Genomic DNA, 21,950 nt, shown 5'->3' on the forward strand with positions numbered 1-21,950 from the left:
TTTTCGATTTTTGGCGAATTTTTCTGTTGAAGACCATATATTTACTGCTGTGACAATTTGTGCACACACATGGCATACAGTATATTTACGTGGCACATGGCAGGTTAAGCCATAAGCATGTTTGCTCTAATCTGGCAAAAAACCCTAACCCCTTTCAGTTTAGCTGATGACCAAGTGAAGTCACTGAATATCATGTAACCATGACTTCATGCTGAAGATGAGTGGCTCAGTTTTGTCAAGTAAAAACAGACTACAAAAGTCTTCAGTTAAATGATTCTGCTGACAAGGATACACTTGAGTATCTTATGAAGGCCAACACAGGACAGTTTTGTCCGGTAAAATTTGACTATAAAAGTCTTCAGTCAAATGATCCTGCTGATACAGATACATGCGAGTATTTCATGAAGGACAACACAAGACAGTTTTGCTAAGGTGAGAGAAACCCTAACAGTCATTGAATTACTGTACAAAGCTATTATAAGTTATCTTTATGATAATATGAGCTTCCCTAGACATTTAATTCAGGCTAACACCAAAAACTTTTGTTCAGCTAAGCCAATACACGCTAGCTGGCAGATTAAAAGTTTTTACTCAATTAACCCTTTCACTGATATGAAAAGGGACTCACTCACATGATGGCACTGGCATCATCATGTTCTACAAACATTCCTAAACTCCCCATCACTGAAAGAGGATGGTGGACTGCCAAAGAACAACTATGACCTGCAGTCCACCATGCTCACATTCGGTTGAGCTGAGGCAAAAGCAACAACTGATATAGATTCACCTAAGTATTACACTATACTTTGGGTAGTAAAAATGGTTTTCCTTGGGAGAAATCCTAACTGTCAAATTATTTATCCTTTTGTTGCTATGTACTTGCCCAGGTATCTTATTCAGATGTACACAAGATTATTCTGTTCAGCTGTCGAGGGCAAAACATAGCATTCTGCCTGCACACATCACTATCACACATTCCTGACATTAAGTGAGGAGTGTGTGCATTTTTCTATGATCACAATTCTACAAAACTTACCCTTCCTCTACCTCTTCCTCTTCCTCTTCCCCTTGTTCTTCCCTTTTCTTCATACTCGTTGTCAAAGCGATTTTGGCTGCATCCTCCCCCTCCTCCTTTCTCCTCCCTATCATCTCTACCAAATCTTCCACTTTCCCTACTATACCCTCCCCCATCCCTATCGTCTCTCCCATACACTCCAACTCCGCCTCCCCTTCCTTCCCTGTCTCCCCACCTCCCATCTCTTTTCCCTCCCCTGCCCTCTCTGTCCCCCCACCGACCACCTCTGCCTCCCCAACCCCCATCCCACTCCCCCACATCCTCCCTCTCCCCCCACCTACCCCCTCCCCACCTATTCTCCCTCTCCCGTTCCTTATCTGTCTCGTCATCAGGGTAATAGCGGATATCACGGGAGGCAAATAACGAGCGTGGTTTGGATGTTTCCTCGTTTTCTTTTAGTTTTCCTCCTTCTGTTCCTTCATTCTCTTGGCCTATCTTCTCTCCTCCACTATCTCCTCCCCCACCTCCTACGTCTTTTCCTCTGTTAACATAACTTCTTCCCCTTCCTCCCCGGCTACCTCTCTCATACTCCCCTCCCTCATCAGCTTCCTCTTCTCTACTCATTCCTCCTCTTCCACCTCCCCTCCTCCTCCTCCCCCTCCCACTCCCCAACCTCTCTCCTTTCTCCAACCCCCCTACTCCCTCCTCTCCCTCTCTCTCCACCTCACATGAACCCATCTCTCCCCTACTTTCTTCCTCTCTTCTTCCACCTCTCCCTCCTCTTCCTCCCTTTCTTCTTCCACTTCCCCAACGTTCTCTTCTCTCAAACCCTCCTCCTCCTTCCTCTCCTTCCCCTTCCCCTTCCCTGGTACCTATTCCTTCCCCTCCTCCTCCCCTACCTCTCCCCCTGCCTCTGCCTCTACCTCTTCCTCCCCTGCCCTTCTGGTCTCTCCTCTCTTCAATGCCATCCCTCTCTGGGTCAGACAGAAAACGGTAGACAGGATCAGGGGGAGGGCCATCATTCTGGAAAATACACAACAACAGTAAGTAAATGAATTTCATTACTAAGCACACAGTATTCATTATGAATACTGCTTTCTGTGCTTACGGGCAGTGTGCCACCGAAAGTGAGTAGGCATAGCGTTGGCAAGTTAGAGACTACAATGTAAGAAGCGTCGCAGAAGATTACAAACTTGGTAACTTAATGACTGAACTGGAAAACATTACTTGGGATATTGTAGGTCTGAGTGAGACCCACAGAAAAGAGGAAAAATTCAGCTCAAGGACAACAACCACCTATTATACTAAAGAGGAAGGCAAAATGAATGCGTTAATGGTGTTGGATTTCTAATTAACAGAAATCTTGCCGACAACATTGTTAAATTCAGCAATGTATCTGACACAGCTGCATTGGTGGTTATTAGACTGCCAAAAATATACCCTGAAAGTAATACAAGTACATGCACCAACTTCTCAATGCTCAGATGAAGAAATTGAAACATTCTATGATGACATCTCCAAGATTATGGAAAAAAAGACCACATATATTATACTCATGGCAAACTTCAATGCAAAAGTTGGGAAATCAAAAAATGAAGAAGCATGTATGGGAAAATTTGGAGTGGGAGAAAGGAATTAAAGAGGAGAAATGCTGCTAAGCTCTGCTGAAACGAATAACATGAGAATAATGAACACATTCCTTCACAAAAGAAAAGGGAGAAAGTGGACCTGGAGAAGCCCAAATGGAGAAACAAAGAATGAAATAAACTTCATTATAGCAGATAAGAATAACACGATCACAAAAGTCACAGTTATCAACAAAGTAAATATCGGAAGTGACCACAGAATGGTGGGTTAAATGTGAAATAAAGATGATTAAAGATAAAAAGATATGCCCAACAAAAGTAAATGAAAACAATGCAGCCTTTCAGCTGGAAATAAGGAACAGATTTCAGTCTTAAAGTAATACTCAAGGTGACACTGATCAACTGAATGATAGACTAACAATAATGCTAAGAGAATCAGTGGAGGTAGTATGAAAACCTAATACTGTACAACCAAAAGCAGGAAGTATTCAGAAAAGACACTCGAGCTTATGAAAAAAAGAAAGGATGGAAACAATAAAGAAAGATGAAATAGAACGAGTGGAATTAAATAAGTTTATCAACAAAAGGCAGAGAGAAGAAAAAAGGAAGAGAAACATGGATCAGATCAAAGAAACCATCAAAAAGGCAAAAAGTCCGAAACAGGTCTGAAGTAAAAATGATGAATGTGACATTGATCAGCTGAATGACAGACTAATAAAAGTGCTAAGAGAATCAGCGGAGGTACAGTAGTAGGAAAACCTAATACTGTACAACCATAACCAAGAGGTATTCAGAAAAGTTAATCGAGCTTATGAAAAAAAGAAAGGAAAGTAAAAACAAAGAAAGATGAAATAGAACGAGCAAAATTAAGTAAGCTTATCAACAAAAGACAAAGAGAAGAAAAAAGGAACAGAAACATGGATCAGATCAAAGAAACCATCAAAAAGGGAAAAAGTCTGCAACAGGTCTGAAGTAAAATGGCACTAGGAACGCAACAAATTACATCACTGAAAGACAAAAACAATGATCTCATTAAATGCAGAGATAAGATGGTGGAAAGAATTGAAGAATTTTACAAAGAACTGTATGCATTAAAGACCGTAGTACCAATAGCTAACTTTTCAGTTGACACAAGAGAATGCCTGAGGTACACCAGAGGAAGTAAATACGTCTCTTAAAAAAATGAAATGAAGGAAAGCTCCGGGAGAAGATGGAATAATAGCAGATTTACTGTTGGATGCAGGAGTAGAAGTACAAAATAGGCTTGCTCACTTATTTACTCAATGTATAAAAAACGAAAAAAATTCCCAAAACATGGTGTAATGCAACAGTTATTTTACTTTACAAAAAAGGTGACTCAAAAGATCTTAGTAACTATCAACCCATTAGCTTATTATCAGTCATTTACAAACTCTTCACTAAATCCTTACAAACAGAATAACTACAAATTTAGAGGAAAACCAACCTCGTGAACAGGCAGGATTCCAAAGCGGGTATTTGACTACTGATCATCTACACACAATGAATCAGCTAATTGAGAAAACTATAGAATATAATAAACCAATGTGCTTAGGTTTTGTTGATTACGAAGGCTTTCAACTCAGTGAAGCACACGGCAATTATAAATTCACTGCGAGGACACGGATTGAATGAGAACATTGTAAAACTGCTCGAAAACATATATAAAGAGGGAACTGCTACAGTTAAATTACATAAGATTGAGAAGGGCGTGCATCAGGGAGATACAATTTCACCAAAATTATTTGCAGCATGCCTAGAAAGTATTTTCAGAAAGTCAGACTGGGAAAATAAAGGAATGAACATAGACGGAGAAAAGCTAAACCATTTAAGATTTGCAGATGACACTATCCTAATCTCTGAAACAGCAGAGACACTGCAAGAAATGTTAAATGACCTGAACAGAGAAAAGTCTCAAAGTAGGGCTAAAGCTAAACCGGAGTAAAACTAAAGTAATGTTTAATCCACAAACACCAAGGAGTGTCTTCAGAATAAGCAGGGCAATTCTTGAAGAGGTCGAGGAGTACAAATAATTGGGATAAATACTACAATTAATAAAAGATAATGACTGCGAAATAAAAAGACACATTACAATTGGATGGAAAGCTTTCAGTAAACATAGAGACATTATGCAAAGTAGCTTGCCAGTTTGTATGAAACAAGTAAATAACGAATGTATAATTCCAACTATGACGCATGGTTGTGAGCCCTGGAAATTGACGGTGGAAAATAAAAAAAATCTGTTCTCAGAGAACAATGGAAAGGTCAATGTTGGGAATACCTTTAAGAGACAGGAAAAAATCAACTTGAGTGAGAGAGCAGACTAAAGTCAATGATATTACAGAAGTTATAAGGGAACAGAAATGGAGGTGGACAGGCCAAGTAGCAAGAATAAGGGATAACTGATGAAGCAAGAGGTTGACTGACTGGACACCAAGAGATTGCAGGCATAGCAGTCTGCAGAAAAAGGCCAGACAGGAGGTGGAGAGATGAGACAGAGAAATTTGCAGTGAAAACATGGCAAAGATTGGCTCAGTCAAGGAATTTGTGGAGAAGGTTGGGGGAGGCCACTGTTCTGGAGTGGATTTGTAATGGATGATGATGATGATGATGATGATTCATTATGAAATATCTGATGGACACCTCATATTTTTCTTAATATGGCTGACCCTTGGTAGTAGGTGAGGCACCTACCATCCAATCACTTTATGTAGTGCAATCTTCTGGTGACCATACTGCATGAAAAAGCCAAACAGTTTCTTGTGGTCTAGTGCTGTAACCAATACAATTCGCCAAACAGAGATATTGCCGATACAGTAATCCCTGTACTTTCCGGACACCCCACTTACCGGATATTGTGGGCCTGGACCCTCGGAACCCAAAAAATGGCCAAAAAAAGAAAAAATCCCCCCCAAATCAGAATTTTTTTTCCACCCGTACTTTGAAATTGCCACACGGCGCCAACCAGCTGTTACACCATGGACCCTTCACCCCATCCTTCCTCCCCCCTCCCCCCTCCCCTGTCAGGGTTGCCATTTGGTAATGTTCATTACCAATTGTGGGCCAATTTGGTAATGAAACATTCGTTTGGTAATGAATCAGAATAATGCATTACCAAATGGATCTTTCACATGTATGAGGATACACAGGATGGAGATGGTGGATTGTTTGCTCTCTCTAATTAATCTGCTAGCCAACATAGCGTGAAAATAATCAACATGCTGTTAATTATAAGAAGAGTGATTACATGTATTTCCACTTGTATATATAATTAACGAAGAATAAATGCTAGCTTTACGAATTTGGTAATGAAAAGTTCAATATGGTAATGAAAATTGAGGAGTTTGGTAATGTGGCCATTGCGATCTGGCAACTCTGTTACCCCATCATCAATAGTTATAGCCTAACTCTGATTGAGAGCAGATGCTTATCGCAATGATAGCCACACATGCTCATTTTTTGTGAATAAACAGTGAATAAACTGCAATACCTCGCCACTAGACCACACTGGAATTTACAGTGTTGTGCAGTGTTAAGAAATTAGAATTTAGAGTGCAAAGGATTAACTGTGGAGTGCAAATTGGCGGTTCAAACGGGCGGTTGAAAGTAGTGTGGTGCAGTTAAGAACAATGTGCAGTGTTAACCCTTACCCCGCGGTGATGATTTTGCGCTCCTCGCACGTCCCACGAGGATATTCGCGATCCAACTGACGTTTTAAAAATATTTGCCAAAAATCAGTTTTTAGTCCTAGAATATTATAGTCAAATGTGCATATGGCACATACCTTCAGCTTTCTCCTGGGATGTTTCTTGAGCCTTCGTCGAGTACCGTAGGACTTGTGGAGACTTCTGAAGTTGGGTAACGAAGTCTCCACTTTACACTTCCCGACACCCAGTAATATGATAACCATAGCCTGATATTATCACTAGAAACACTATTCTATGATTTTTAAGTAGTTTGGAATCCATACACCAAAAAAAAACAAACACTGTGAAAGCAATGAAAATTACGAGCGCGTACCAGCTTCCCACTTGCTCTCGTTCCCTGCTGGTATTCTGTCATTTATTATTCATAAACACACTAACACTTTATATTCCTATTACTTTATTACACTTATATATATATATACAGTATTTATCCATAAGTTTCCTTCAGTAATAGTAGTTTATTTTCACTCCAGGCATTAACTTTCTTGTTCAGTAAACTAAAGCAGAGAGCAAAGCTTTGACTGTCATTACTCCAAGTATTTGTACTCATATTCTTATATTAGTAATTATTAACATTTCTATTTTATTTACACTATGTTATACACTGTCACTTCTAGTAAATAAGGGCTCCTTTTCCTTGGGGCCAGGATGAACTTGGGACACTGAAGCACTCGTAGTTTATCACCATTTCCTCCACTGGCTCATCACACGACTCACCAGAAAGATTGTAGTCACTGTCCATCATTATCATAGATAAATTAGCTAGTTCACGCTCCACAGCAGAGTCATTTAGTCCTTTACCTGTTCCAACACGAGGTTTTGTACGGGTAGGGGTCACAGGGCCCTCTAGAAGCGGCGGAAATGGAGAGGCGCGAGTGCTACGTGCTTTCATCTCAAGAAACAACACTGAACTAAATGACGAGACGGATATGGGGCCACCAAGTTGACAACGTCAGCGAGGTGACAGCTGCTAATTTATATGCTGTGAAATGATTGGCAGGAAATTTGGTAGTTCCAGGTGAATGTAAATATCACTTAGGCTTCTCCCTTCCTTTCTTATGTATATTTTTATTACGAGAATAGATTATATGGCATATTTCAAGGGGAAATTACCAGGGAAAATTGGCGAACAAGTGCACGTGGAGTGTTGCCAGGTGATAATTAGCCAACTCCAGGTGTATGGCACTATCAGTTACCTTATTTTTTTTTTGGTATATATTGTTTTGTATAAAAATAGAGCATAGGGCTTATTCCAATGGATGAAATCAGTCGAAAATTCCAGGGAAGATTTGCTTAGCGCAGCGCGGCTGGGCAGGCGAGAGGAAAGGGTAATGGAGGGGAGGTAGGGAGGGGAGTCAAGAAGGGGGAGAAATGGCTAAATTGTCAACAATGGATGGGAGTATAGATGACATTAGCAGTGGTGACTATTGTTGGACACTGGCAGTACTGATAGATGATACAAGCCACCACTTGAAAGCCCGGGAGTATTAAAAATAACACAGAATCGCAAAAGCGACGCCCCGCAGTATGATCCATTGCGCCCGAGCGTCACGAAAGTGACGTCCCGCGGTTAAGGGGTTAAACAATTATAACTCACAGTGCAAAGAATTAAGTGCAGCACAACACTGGATTACTGTACGTGCTTCAAGAGCATTTTCACCACTGCCAAAGCCAGAGAAGGCGGCCACAGACGTGCTGTAAGTACCCTGGCTGAGGTACAGCCACTTCTAATTCCTCATTCTTTGGTTCCTTTTCATTTATTTCATGATTTATGTCCATTATTGGTGTGAATAGGGTCTTAGATAGGTTTAAATACGTGCTATGCATGTCCGGTAGGGAGTTATTTAGGTGGCTTTCAAAGTTAGGCTGGGTTTGGGTCCTTAAGTACCAGTCCAGGAGCCATGAGCCCACTTTCTGGATGGGACCACTATCCGGACATGCCTTTGGCTCTATTACATCGGATTGTGGTGGGATTACTGTCTTTGCATTTTTTCCAATACCAGCCCTACAGTACACCAACATTTACTCTTGATATCAGGATATCGGATACAGACGGAAGAAACATTAAAATGCCTTTTACTGGAGATTTCATTCATTGTTTCACCGGATTCTCTGTGAAAAGGGTTGCTTCCTTGATTATGTTTGGACTATGTTTAGCAGTTTAATAAAAATACGGCTTACTGAAAATCATTAAAGCTTGAGAAATATAAGTGGGTGAGTGGGGAAAAAAAAACAAAAAGTTGAAAGCAGTAAGATGAGAGTGAGGTATACTGTGTACTGGTGGTGTGTAAGTGTGGTGACTGTGTGGGATTATGTACATAAATAGTGTACACAAACTGTCAACAAATGTGCAAACTGCCTGCACACATTAGTTTTTACATTCATTATTTGATGTTAGTATGTCATGTCTCCATGGTTGTTCAATCTGTACATGGATGGGGTAATAAAAGAGGTACAAGGTAGGGTAGTGGATGTTGGAGTGGCCCTGGTGAGAGAGGATAGTGTTTGGGAACTCCCTGTACTGTTATTTGCAGATGATACTGTGTTGTTGAGTGAAGACGAAGGGGAGCTGCAAGGCTTGGTGGATGAGTTTGAGAGAGTGTGTAAGAAACGGAATCTAAAGGTGAATGTAGGGAAGAGTAAAGTGATGGTCTTTGAGAGAGGTGAAGTTAGTGAATGTACAGCGAGGTTGGATGGTGAGGAATTGGAAAATGTGAGTACGTTTAAGTACTTGGGTAGTGTGATGAGTAAGGATGGAGGTTTGGAGGGTGAAGTGCTTGAAAGGGTACAGCAGGGAAGAAAGGTTGCTGGTTCTTTGAAAGCAGTGATAAGAAACAGGGAAGTGAGCATGGAAGTGAAAAAGTTACTACATGACAGTATTGTGATACCAACTCTAACGTACGGAAGTGAAGCTTGGACATTGTTGGAAGGACACAGGTCAAGACCACCTCAGTGTGTTCCTCATAACGCTTCCTATCACATCCACATCAACACCACAACACTCCTTTATATCCTCATTCGTCAGCCTGTCTCTCCACGTGACTCCACAGGCTCCTCTTAAATAACTCATTTCCACTGCTCTCACTCTTGAGTGAGAGCAGTGGAAATGAGTTATTTAAGAGGAGCCTGTGGAGTCACGTGGAGAGACAGGCTGACGAATGAGGATATAAAGGAGTGTTGTGGTGTTGATGTGGATGTGATAGGAAGCGTTATGAGGAACACACTGAGGTGGTTTGGCCATGTGGAGAGGATGGAGGGTGAAAGACTGACGAAGAGAGTGTATGTGAGTGAGGTGGAGGGGAAAAGAGGGAGGGGGAGGCCGAGGATGAGATGGAGGGATGGGGTAGAGAGGTATATGAGAGAGGGGGGTGTGAGTTGGGAGCAGGGCAGTGAAATGGCGGGGGACAGGGCGACTTGGAGGCGATTTGTTTGAGGCCACCACAAACGGGATTGAGGCGTCTGGCAATAGATAGACAGATAGATAGTATTTACAGTCACTCTTTATTATGGGGTTATAAAAGAGATACAAGGTAGGACAGTGGATGTTGGAGTGGCCGTAGTGAGAGCTGGCAGTGTTTGGAAACTCCCTGTACTGTTGTTTGCAGATGATACTGTGTTGTTAAGTGAACACGAAGGGGAGCTGCAAAGTTTGGTGGATGAGTTTGGGAGAGTGTGTAAGAAACGGAATCTAAAGGTGAATGTACGGAAGAGTAAAGTTATGGTCACGAAGAGAAGTGAAGTCAGTGAATGTACAGTGAGAATGAAGGAGGAGGAAATGGAAAATGTGAGTGCATTTATGTACTTGGGTACTGTGATGAGTAAGGAGGGAAGTTTAGAGGGTGAAGTGCTTGTAAGGGTACAACAAGGAAGAAAGGTTGCTGGTTCTTTGAAAGCAGTGATAAGAGACAGGGAAGCGAGCACGGAAGTTAAGAAGTCGCCGCATGATAGTATTGTGATACCAACCCTAATGTATGGAAGCGAAGCTTGGACCTTGTTGGAGGGACAGAAGTCAAGAGTGAGAGCAGTGGAAATGAGTTATTTGAAAGGAGCTTGTGAAGTTACATGGAGAGTGTGACTGACAAATGAGGAAATGAAAGAGTGTTGTGGTGTGGATGTGACTGAATGCATTAGGAGAAATACACTGAGATGGTTTGGGCATGTGGAGAGGAAAGGGTGTGAAAGAATAACAAGGAGAGTGTATGTGAGTGGGGTGGAAGGGGAGGGGTTGTGGATGAGACGGAGAAGGGATGGAGTGGAGACGTATATGAGAGAGGGGTGTGTGAGCTGGAAGCAGGGCAGTGAAAAGGTGGGGGACAGGGCAACATGGAGGCAATTTGTTTGTGGCCACCCCCTCCCCCCTTTTTTTTTTTTTAATGCGAGGAAGAAGGAACCAAAGGCCATGAGCCAGCAGTAACAGTTCCCTCCAAGAGAAAAACAAAATACAATAGAGAGCCAAATTCAAGATCCGATCATTTTGAGATGCTTGGACACACTGTGTTTGAAAGACTGGAGATCATAGGCAGCAGGAAATACAGATAGAGGGAGACAGTTCCAGAGCTGACCTGTTGCATAAATGAAAGACTGGGAGTAACAGTTAACTCTTGCATTAGAGAGTTGGACAGAAAAGGGATGAGAGTTTGCTGCCAGACGGGTGCTATGCGCCCGTCATAGAGGTGGAGGAATGCAAGCAGACAGTTCAGAGGAGCAGTGACCATTAGAGTAGCGATAGAAAAGAGATCAAGATGCAACAGTGCGGCGAAGAGACAGAGGTTGAAGGGAGTCAGTAAGAGGAGGAGAGTTAATGAGACGAAAAGCCTTTGACTCCACCCTATTGAGAAGAGCTGTATGTGGGGAGCCTCCCCACACATGAGAGTTGTACTCCACACAGGGGCGGATAAAACCCCTGTATAGAGTCAACAATTGTGCAGGGGTAAAGAAAGAGCGGAGTCGGCTTAGCACACCCAATCTCTTGGAAGCAGATTTTACAAGAGATGTAATATGATCTTTCCAAGATAAGTCCCGAGTAAATGAAACCCCAAGCATGTTCAAGGATGATGCAGGATTAAGCTGAATATTATTAAACATTAATGGGTATACCTGTGGAAGATTTTGTCGGGTTGATAGGTGTAAGAACTGAGTCTTAGATGCATTAAAGACAACCATATTATTTTTACCCCAGTCAGAGATACGAGCCAAGTCAGACATTAGGTGTGCCATAGCCTCATCCCTTGTTTCTTGAAGTAACTGTTGAGATGGGTGTTGTGGGAACCGAATGGAAAGGTGAAGGGTGGAGTCATCAGCGTATGAGTGGATAGGGTTAGATGTACAGCTTAGAAGGTCATTGATGAATAAAAGGAAGAGAGTTGGTGATAGGACAGAGCCCTGAGGAGCACCACTGTTGATAGATCTAGGAGAAGAATGATGGCCGTCTACAACAGCAGCTATAGAACGACCAGAAAGGAAGCTAGCGATGAAGGCACAGATAGAAGGATAGAAACCGTAGGAGGGCAGTTTGGAAATTAAAGATTTATGCCAGACTCGATCGAAAGCCTTTGAGATGTCAAGTGCAATGGCAAAGCTTTCGCCAAAGTCCCGAAAGGAGGATGACCAGGAGTCTGAAAGGTAGGTGAGAAGATCGCCAGTGGAGCGTCCCTGACGGAACCCATACTGACGATCGGAAAGAAGGTTGTGATAGGAAAGATGCCTTAAAATTTTTCTATTAAGAAATGACTCAAAAACTTTTGAAATACAGGACAAAGCAATTGGACGATAGTTGGAGGGTTGGGAGTGGTCACCCTTCTTTGGGACTGGCTGAATGAGAGCAAACTTCCAGCAAGAAGGAAAGGTACAAGTTGACAGACAAAGACGAAAGAGTTTGCCTAGGCAGGGTGTAAGCACAGAAGCACAGTTCTTGAGAACAACAGGAGGGACCCCATCAGGCCCATATGCCTTGTTAGTACTGAGGCCAGTGATGGCAGAAAATACAGGATTAAGGCATTTGGCAATAGACAGATCGATAGATATACCTGTGACAGCCTCTGCCTGGCAGGCATGATATCAGCAGGGCGAGGTGGGGTGTGGCTTGGCCCAGATGCATCACTGGGCGTGAGGCGGGGCCGTGCAGGGCGGGGACGAGGGGTACGCATCACATACGGCCGGACGTCTTCCATGGTCACACTTGAGCTGAGCTGGTCAGCATTTTCTTTGTCAGCCTCTATCTCCTGCAACACAATCACTGGTCATTAGGAGGAGAAAGTATGTGAAAGCATGGTGATGTTGTACAGTGGGTGAGTTTATAGCAATGGAATTGTGCCAAGTGGTGCAGCGAAGTGGGGTGGTGTGGTGAAGTGTAGGAGTCTGTGTATCAGTGTAATCATGTAGTGAAGTGGGGTGGCATGACGAAGTGTGGGAGTGCCAGTGGGATGGTGCAGTGATGTGGGTGAGTGTGTCTGTGGGGTGGTGTGGTGAAGTGTGGGAATGTCTCAATGAAGTACTGTACAGTGCTCCCTGAACATCCACGGGGGTTAGGTAACAGAGACACCTGCGTATGTTAAAAATCCGCGGATATCTGCTGCCCCCCTTAAAAACACCCCTGGACCCCCTTTAACCCTTTGGCTGCACCGGCTGTGATGACAATGTACTGACTGTGCTCACTGCGGAGAAATAGAAAAATAAACTGTGTGTTTTCAACTTGTATTTTAACCCACTTACTCGTGTTTTAACCCACTTATCGTTAATCTTTGAGCTAAAATTTTTGTCGGACAAAAGTCAATCTTTCTACTATTGTTTGCAGCAAACTGCATGTTCATAGGCACTCCAAGCAGGGAGAATGATCTGCGAGAATATAAGGTGAGTTTTGACTGTCTGACACAGGAAATAGCCCAGGGAGGCTGAAATTTCCACCAAACCACAAGATTTTTTTTTCCATACAAAATAGCATTACAGCCGCATTGCCTCATCAAAGTAATTGTAATAATAATAAAAATAAAACACTTCTAGCCCATCTCCTATGATTTTGTTACAATATTCCTGTGTTTACGTTAGACTTTAGTGAAACAGTAACGATGTGAGGAAAATCATTACAAACTTAAGCAAACTTCATGAATGACTTTTATTACCACTTACTTTATAAAGCTTATTGATACAATATCATGAGTCATTTCATAGCATACCTGCACAGTTTGCAACTGCAAAAAAGTTTGCTAGCTAATTCACTTAGCATCATGAATTCTCTGATTATCACAAAAATATCAGTAAATCACTTGTATTTTATCACAGTAATTCACAATATACTGTAATATAAAATAACACTTTCAGCCACTCTCGTATGATTTCAGTGTGATTTGGGTGCGTATTGCTTAGAATTATTTACGAAAGAGAGCGGGGGAAGGGCGGCAGCAAACTGGTTTAGACCAGCTCATTGAGGGGTATGAGAGAGAGGGAGGGGGGGGGAGGGCAGCAGATCAGTTTAGACCAGCTCAGGGGAACATGGAAGAAAAGAAATACTCCTAGACCGTCCTAACTTTTCCCCTGATGAATTAATGGAATTAATAACTGAAGTGGCCAAAAGGAAGAGTGTTATATTTGATTCATTGGATAAGCCATCACTAAAACAGCCATGAACTATGCCTGGGATAATGTTACAATTGCAGTGAACAATGTCAGTAGAGTTCAACGAGATAAAATGCTTTAGTGAATTCAGTCCCGGTACTGTATCCACCTGCAGATATTTAAAACCGTTTATGTTATATCCACCCGCGGATATTTAAAACCATGAATGTTAAAAATGCAGATGTTAAGGGATGACTGTAATGTAGTGAAGTAGGGTGGCAAGGTGTAGTTGGTATGTATGTCAGTGGGATGGTCTGGCAAAGTGAACTGATGTGGAAAAGTGGGGAGGTGCATGTAAGTAGGCTGGTGTGGCAAAGTGGTGTGGTATGGATATACAGTCGGGCAATAATAAAATGTGAAAGTAAGAGTACTATATCCATATTCCATCCACTTGAATTTGGCCTCAATACTGCCATCTATCTTGAATAATAAGCCATTACAAGAAATTATCATTCGAGTACAGCGCCAGTAACAAAAAAAAGTGCTACCAAGAGAAGGCAGAAATGCAGTATTGTTTTATTTAGCCACTGAGCTTTGTGAAATATGATGCAAAGCAAAAAGGCTAGTCTGACCAACCTGGTGGCGTCGGCGCAGCTCCTCGTTCTTCTTGCGCATATTTTCCATCTTTTGGGACACCATCTTTTCCTTCTCTTCCTGGCTTAGCTGAGGAGGGAGGGGGGAAGATTTTAGTTGTCAGTGAGGCAAAGTTAACTGGGAAATGTTGTCAGTGGGGTTGGGTTAACTAATTGTCAGTGGGTTGGGGTTAACTAGGTAGTGTCGGTGAGCTGGGGCTAACTGGGAAAGATTATCAGTGGGGCGGTGTTAACTGGAAAATGTTTGCAGTGGGATGGGGTTTGCTGGGAATGTTGTCAGTGGAGTGGGGTTAAATGGGAAATGTTGTCAGTGAGGGTATGTTGTCAACTGGGTGGAGTTAACTAGGAAATGTTGTCAGTGGGGGTATGTTTTCAATGGGGTGGGGTTAACTGAAACATTGTCAGTGGCGGTATGTTGTCAACGAAGTAGGGTTAACTAGGGAATGTCAGTATGGTGGGTAAACAGGACAATGCTGTCACAGAGGGGCAGGGTTAACTGGAAAATGTTGCCAGTATGGTGCAGTTAACTTGGAAATGTTGTCTAGGGAGTGGGGTTCATTGTTGTTTTCAAAAGCTCCAACATGCTTGCATGTGTCGGCCTTGGTCACCTAATGGTGGCTCTCCATGCTGCTTGATCTCTACCAGCCTCCCTACTCAGTCCCTTATTCCTGAGGTCAAGCTCAGTGACCTCTCAGGCCTTTTGTGGTCTACCTCTCACTACCCTACCCCTGATGTTAATATTTCTCACTTTCTCCACCCAACTGTCATCCCCCATCCTCATCACATGCCCAAACCACCTCAATCTACCCCTCCTCATCACAACACCAATTCACTCCAGTCCCATCCTACCTCTTAACTCTTCCATCATAAACCTAGCCCCCCTAGGCCTCGCACTCAAGGACACAATGCACATCCATCTAATCATTGTCATTTCTGTACATTTGAGCCTGTGAATATCCTCTCCTTTACTGCCCAGGTCTCACTACCATACAGCATTACACTCCTTACACAAGCTGCATACAACCATCCTTTAGTACAGAGGGAGAGCACTCTCAGTGTCGAGAGAAGCGACAGCTCCCTGAACTTTTCCCAACCACTCCTGACTCTGGTCACAGAGCTAGCTCCAGCCCACCTCCAGCACTTAACATGTCTCCCAGATAACAAAACTCTTGCACACACTCGAGAAACTCACCAGCATGATTAATCCTTTCACTCCTGACAATCTCCACATACTCTCCCCGACACACTGCACACATGAAATGAGCATTATCTCACAGTCTACCTTTAAAGCCCCTAAATCTCTTGTGCACCCATTTATCACAAACACTGCACAAGATGGAATTACTTCTTACGCCCTTGTGGCAAATCGCACATGGCCGCTCTTCCTCTTCCACTGACAGTACTGCCACCAGTCCTAAATACCACCATCTTTGTTTTATCTGCATTTACATTCAAGCCCTTGTGTCCCATACCATCTCTCCAGTTCCTAAATCTTTCCTTCACCTACCTTTCAATCTCTGAATCAACACCAAATCATCGGATTACAACATCTCCCACGGGAGTCCATTTCAGAAGTCAGGTGAGAAGGCTTCAAGTACCATGATAAACAGCAAGGGGCTCAAGACTGGCCCCTGATGCACACCAACATTCACAGAAAACTCATCACTTAAATCTCCATTAACTTTTACCTGGGTGTGAGCACCCCCACACAGCGATAACTACGCTAGCCAGCCACTCCTCGATCCCAAGCTTTCTCATCGCCCACTTCACCACCTCCCTAGGGACTCTGTCAAAGGCCTTTTCCAGATCAACAAAAACAAAGTACAGATCCCTTTCCTTTCCTATATAGTTTTTCTGATGCTCTCAAACAATGAATATAGCATCAGTAGTCCCCTTGCCTGATATAAACCCAAACTGCATCTTTTTTTTTTTTTTTTTTTTTTTTTTTAAATAACAGAACGGAGGAAGGAAAAACAAATGGAGAAAAAAAGTAATCCATACACCAGATTACTGGTGTCCTCTGTTCATAAAATATCTGTAACAGTTAGACTTGAACAGTTGTAGGTTGAAATTTGGAGGAAAACAACTCTGGGGAAGCGAGTTCCAGAGAGATGCAGTTCGGGGAATGAAAGAATTCTGATAGGCAGAAGTTCTGCAATGTGGTTGAGTGACATTCCAGTCATGAGCGCTACCAGATGCCCGTGTAGCACGAGGGAAGGCATGGAGAGGTGGCACCATGGACGCAACTTCGTCGGAGCATTTGCCAAAAAAATATCTGTAAAATAATGCAAGAGAGGCAACATTCCTTCTTACTTGCAGGGGAGGTAGTTTATATGTAATGGCAGGATTGTTAATGATTCTAACAGCTTTATTCTGAATTTTGTCTAGTTGTCTTAATGCAACCTCTCCACAACCATTCCACAAGGGTGAGCAATATTCAAGCTGAGAGCGCACATGACTCTTATAAATTATAGCTAACTGCTCATCGGCGAAGAAGTTACGGACTCTGTACAATAATCCAAGTTTCTTTGAGGCGGTTTTAGCAAGTGATCTGACATGAGAGGTCCAGCTGAGGGCACTGTTAAGTGAGACACCAAGAATTTCAATACTTTTGGAGATGGGAATATTAGTAGCACTGAAGGTAATGTACGAATCTGGCAATATCTGTCTATTAGTAAACTGTATATATTTAGTTTTACTAGCATTAAAAGAGACAAGGTTGTTTTGTCCCCATTCACTGATTGTAGATAGATCTTGATTTATGGAGATGGCTGTATTGAGTTGAGAGGTAGAGATATTAGACTTTGTAAATGGATGTCTGAGTGTGAATGAACTATGTAGTGTTGAGTCATCTGCATATGAGTGAATGGGATTGTGAGTGACAGATAAGAGATCATTAATATGAACCAGAAATAGGGTTGGCGCCAGAACTGATCCCTGTGGCACGCCGGCGTTAATTGAGTGGAAATTCGAATATACATCATCTACTTTTACTCTTATTTTCCTGTCACTAAGATAAGAAGAAATCAAAGGAACAAAAGACGTTAGTCCATAGCAAGGGAGTTTGGACAGCAGGGAACGGTGCCATACTCTGTCGAAAGCTTTAGAGATATCAAGAGCTACTGCATGAGTTTCTCCAAAAAGATCAATTGATTGATGGATGGTATGAGTTAAGAAATTGAGTATGTCAATGGTGGATCTTTCGTGGCGAAAACCTTATTGTCTATCATTAATTAAGTTGTTGGATTCAAGATGTTTAACAATATGCTTATTAATTAAAGTTTCAAATACCTTACCAAGAGAAGATGTGATAGCTATTGGTCTGTAATTGGAGGGGTCAGACGAACTTCCTTTCTTCGGAACTGGGTGGATATTGGCTTCTTTCCATGAATTTGGGAATAAAGAAGTACGTATGCATAGTCTGAATAATTTAGCTAGGACAGAGGCAAGTTCAGAGGAACACTTTTTCAAAACAATTGGCGGAATTCCATCTGGACCTGGAGCTTTGTTGGTAGGTAAATTGTCTAGGATGGATTTTACAATTCTTGTCTGTATTTTAAGTGGGGCAATTTCGGGAAAATCAAGTTCCAGTACTGAGAAATTCTGGCTGGTATCATCTATGGTAGAGTTTCTTGCAAAGGTACTAGCAAAGATATCCGCTTTCCCACGTGGGTCATTTGTAATATTGCCATCTGAAGATTTTAGTGGGGGAATGGAAGATGACTTGTTAAAGTTATTATTGAAAGAATTAAGAGTTGACCAGAATATTCTATTGTCATTAGGGTTGTTAAGTAGTTTTGATGCTTGCTTTTGAAGAAAGTTTGATTTAGATAGATTTAATACAGCTTTTGCATGATTTCTAGCAATTTTAAATTGGGAGAGTGATTCAGGTGTTTTTGATTTTAAGTAAGAGTTATATGCTAATGACTTTTGGGCTGTTGCTCTGGCACAATTGCCATCAAACCATTTTGGAGAGTTTGATCTTTTAGTGAATTGTTGACTTGGTATGAATAAATCCATACCAGCTAGTATTAAGTCACAAATGTGGGACTGGGTAGAATTGGGATCACTAGAGAAGAAAGACTGCCATGGAACATCAGCAAGATAATTTCTAAATCCATCCCAGTCTGCCCTGTCAAAGTGCCATCGGGTCACCCTGACAGGTTCGGAATGGGGAGATGTAGGAGGGTTAACTAATGAGGCTTTGATGAGATTGTGGTCAGAGGATCCAAGTGGTGACAGTACCTCTATCCCGTATTGATCTGGATTATTTGTCAAGAATAAATCCAAGAGATGGGCATTATGGTCAGGATTATCAGGTATTCTGGTTGGTTGCTTTACCACTCTTTCTCTGATTCTACCTTCCAGGACTCTCTTCATTACCTTCACTGTCTGATCCAAAAGCTTTATGCCTCTATAATTTCCTCTTTCCAGGGCATCACCCTTTCCATTGTACACATTTACAACCAGACTCTTCAGCCAAACATCTGGGACAATACACTCATATACAGTAATCACTCTAATATCCGGACGCCCAATATTCGAACATCCCCACTATCCGGACATAAGAATGTTTCATACTGTACTTTTTTCCATACTATACTTACCTCATTTCACTCTTTAATGTCTTTTATTGGTGTGAATAGGGTGTTAGGAGCTAGGCATGTGCAGTAGGAAGGTGTTTTTCTGAGTTAGGCTAGGTTAGGGTCCATAAGTACCAGTCCAGGAGCCAGTCACCAGAATGTTTATTATTGTATGAACCTACTTCTAAACCCTCATTTTATGTTTCTTTTGTATTTATTTCAGTCATTTCTCTGCCTTATTGGTGTGATTTGGGTCTTAAATAGGTGCTATGCATGTCCAGAGGGAGTTGTATAGGTGTTTCTCTGAGTTAGGGTCCATAAGTACAAGTCCATAAGCTGGGGCCCAATATCCAGACAGAACCAATATCCGGACCTACCTATGGCTCTATTACATCGGATATTGGAGTGATTACTGTATAATCATATTTATCAAGTCAGCAATTAACCCCACTCCTAAACCTCCTGAGGCCTTCAGCATTTCAGCAGTCAACCCAGACATTCCTGCTGCCTTCTCCACCTGCATCCTGCCTATTGCTCTGCTCGCAGTAGCAGCATCAATTAAAGCCAAGGGCCAAACACAGGATCTGCTGGCTTCAAACCTTCCCTGTTCCAGTCAAACTCTTCAGTTAACATCTGGTTATAATGCTCTCTTCAGGTGTCTTTAATATTCCCACTGTTCACCAATATCTTTCCTTCATCATTCTTCACACACCGCTCACTATGATATCCCTCTTTTCCCTCTTCATCTGATCTGCCACCTTAAATATTGTACTCTTTCTTTTCACACTACTGTATTTAGGTTATCTAGTAAAAGTCACTGAGACTAAGATTTTGCCCTGTAAACCTCTTTTCTAGCCCTATGCTTGGCAGCAAAGTATTCCTTTTTGTTACCACCCCTTTTGCATTCCTGGAAAAGCCTTCTTTTCTCATTAGCTGCAGCTTCTACACCCTAATCCCACCACGAAGTTTGCCTGGGGAGTGGGGTTAATTGGGAAATTATAGTGGGGTGGGGACTGTGGGGATATAGTGACATGGTGTGATCTGTGGTATGGTATGGTAGGAAGTAGTGTGGTGCGATAGATTTATGATGAGTGGTGTGGTGACACACAGATCTATGATGAGTGGTATGGTGAAAAGCATATTTATGATGAGTGGTGTGGTGACACGCAGATCTATGATGAGTGGTATTGTGAAAAGCATATTTATGATGAGTGGTGTGGTGACACGCAGATCTATGATGAGTGGCATGGTGAAAAGCAGATTTATGATGAGTGGTGTGGTGAAAAGCTGACCTATGACTCATACGAGTGGTTTGGTGACAAGTGATAGTTAGATATACGATGACTGGTGTGGCAACACGCAGATTTACAGTGGTTTGGTTTAGATCTACGATGAATGGTGTGGTGAAAAGTACTGTGCATACTTATATTCTGGATAATCACAATGACTTTTCAAAAGTTTTCATGCTTGTGTGCTACTTTTTATCATCTGTTTTGCATACAGGTTAGTCAGAAATATGAGAAAGAGAACATATTGAAACTGGAAAAACTATAAAGTTATGGGTTTCTTTGTTATTAATTAGCATGATAATTGGATGAGAACATCACAAGGAAGCAGGGAAAACTAGAAAGTTCTGGATTTCTTTGTTATTAATTAGCATGGTAATTTGAGAGGAACAGAATCAGTCATAAAACTTGCATGATTAAATATTGGCAGATATAAATAATACTTAACTGATAAGTAAAACAGATGATTGATATACTGTATGCAAATTAAAACACTGATAAAACATTACTGGAAAGTATTAAAAATAAAGCTGATTAATAATTATCATGGTATGATGATGATGATGATGATATATAAATAAAAAATATACAAATATTGTACATGAAACAATGAAAACACAGGTATAAAAATGTTCTATCAGAATTCTGGATAATTATGTTCCCTGATGTTAATGCATGCTGATGTTCTTAGACGATCATTGAATCATTTGGTTTAAATATTCACTATGGATAATCAGGCTTTGGATATTAAGATTGGACAAGCATGTTCCCAGATCATGTTCCTATATTATTAATGGATAATTAGGTTCCTCACTAACAAGACTGGATAATCCAATTCCTGGACCTGTACTATAAGTAGGACAATCAAATTTCTAGAGAGTCAAGCTTCAGAATCAGACTGCTTTAAACAGGTTCCTAGATACTCAGGCATCTAAATAATCAGAAACTGAAAAATCATGTTCCTATACAACCAGCTTCAGATACAAATTAGGGCCCTGGATACTCAGGCTTTGAATAACTGATCTGGTTAATCAGTTGCCTATATAATCAATGCCTCAGAACATCACTAATAAGGCCACTCATAACATCACTTACAGGGCCACTCAGAATATCACTTTGGGGGCCACTCAGAACATGACTTAAGGGGCCACTCAGAACATGACTTAAAGGGGTGACTCAGAACATCATTTAAGGGGCCAATCAGAACATCACTTATGGGGTAACTCAGAACATCGCTTTAGGAACCACTCAGAACATCATTTATGGGGTAACTCAGATCATCAACTTAGGGGCTGCTCAGAACATCACTTAAGGGGCCACTCAGAACATCACTTAAGGGGCCACTCAGAACATCACTTAAGGGGCCATTCTGAACATCACTTTAGGGACCACTCAGAACATCACTTAAGGCATCACTCAGAACATCATTTAACCCGCCAAGTACCAACTAGTTTATTACAAAACCCACCCCGAAAACACAACAAATTTTCGACTTTTTTTTTTTTTTTTTTCTTCTCAAACCTCTGCTTTTTATGAGAGCTGAGAGGTGGG

General features: G+C 41.7%; 1 protein-coding gene across 1 annotated transcript in view; it reads right to left on the reverse strand.

Annotated features, from left to right (window-relative positions):
• LOC145401905 (uncharacterized) overlaps nucleotides 1-21,950 on the reverse strand; it is a 107,618-nt gene that overhangs the window by 78,845 nt on the left and 6,823 nt on the right. Inside the window, exons 2-6 of the mRNA XM_080274011.1 lie at nucleotides 14,514-14,600; nucleotides 12,353-12,547; nucleotides 1,907-2,038; nucleotides 1,368-1,621; nucleotides 1,037-1,151 (exon numbers count right to left, since the gene is read on the reverse strand). Coding sequence (XP_080130137.1) covers nucleotides 1,037-1,151; nucleotides 1,368-1,621; nucleotides 1,907-2,038; nucleotides 12,353-12,547; nucleotides 14,514-14,600 — 783 coding nt within the window. The remainder of the gene's footprint in view (nucleotides 1-1,036; nucleotides 1,152-1,367; nucleotides 1,622-1,906; nucleotides 2,039-12,352; nucleotides 12,548-14,513; nucleotides 14,601-21,950) is intronic.

The sequence above is a fragment of the Coenobita brevimanus genome, chromosome 57, assembly GCF_032717465.1.
Source record: "Coenobita brevimanus isolate Jiangsu-jjx chromosome 57, ASM3271746v2, whole genome shotgun sequence".
Classification (NCBI taxonomy): Eukaryota; Metazoa; Arthropoda; class Malacostraca; order Decapoda; family Coenobitidae; genus Coenobita; species Coenobita brevimanus.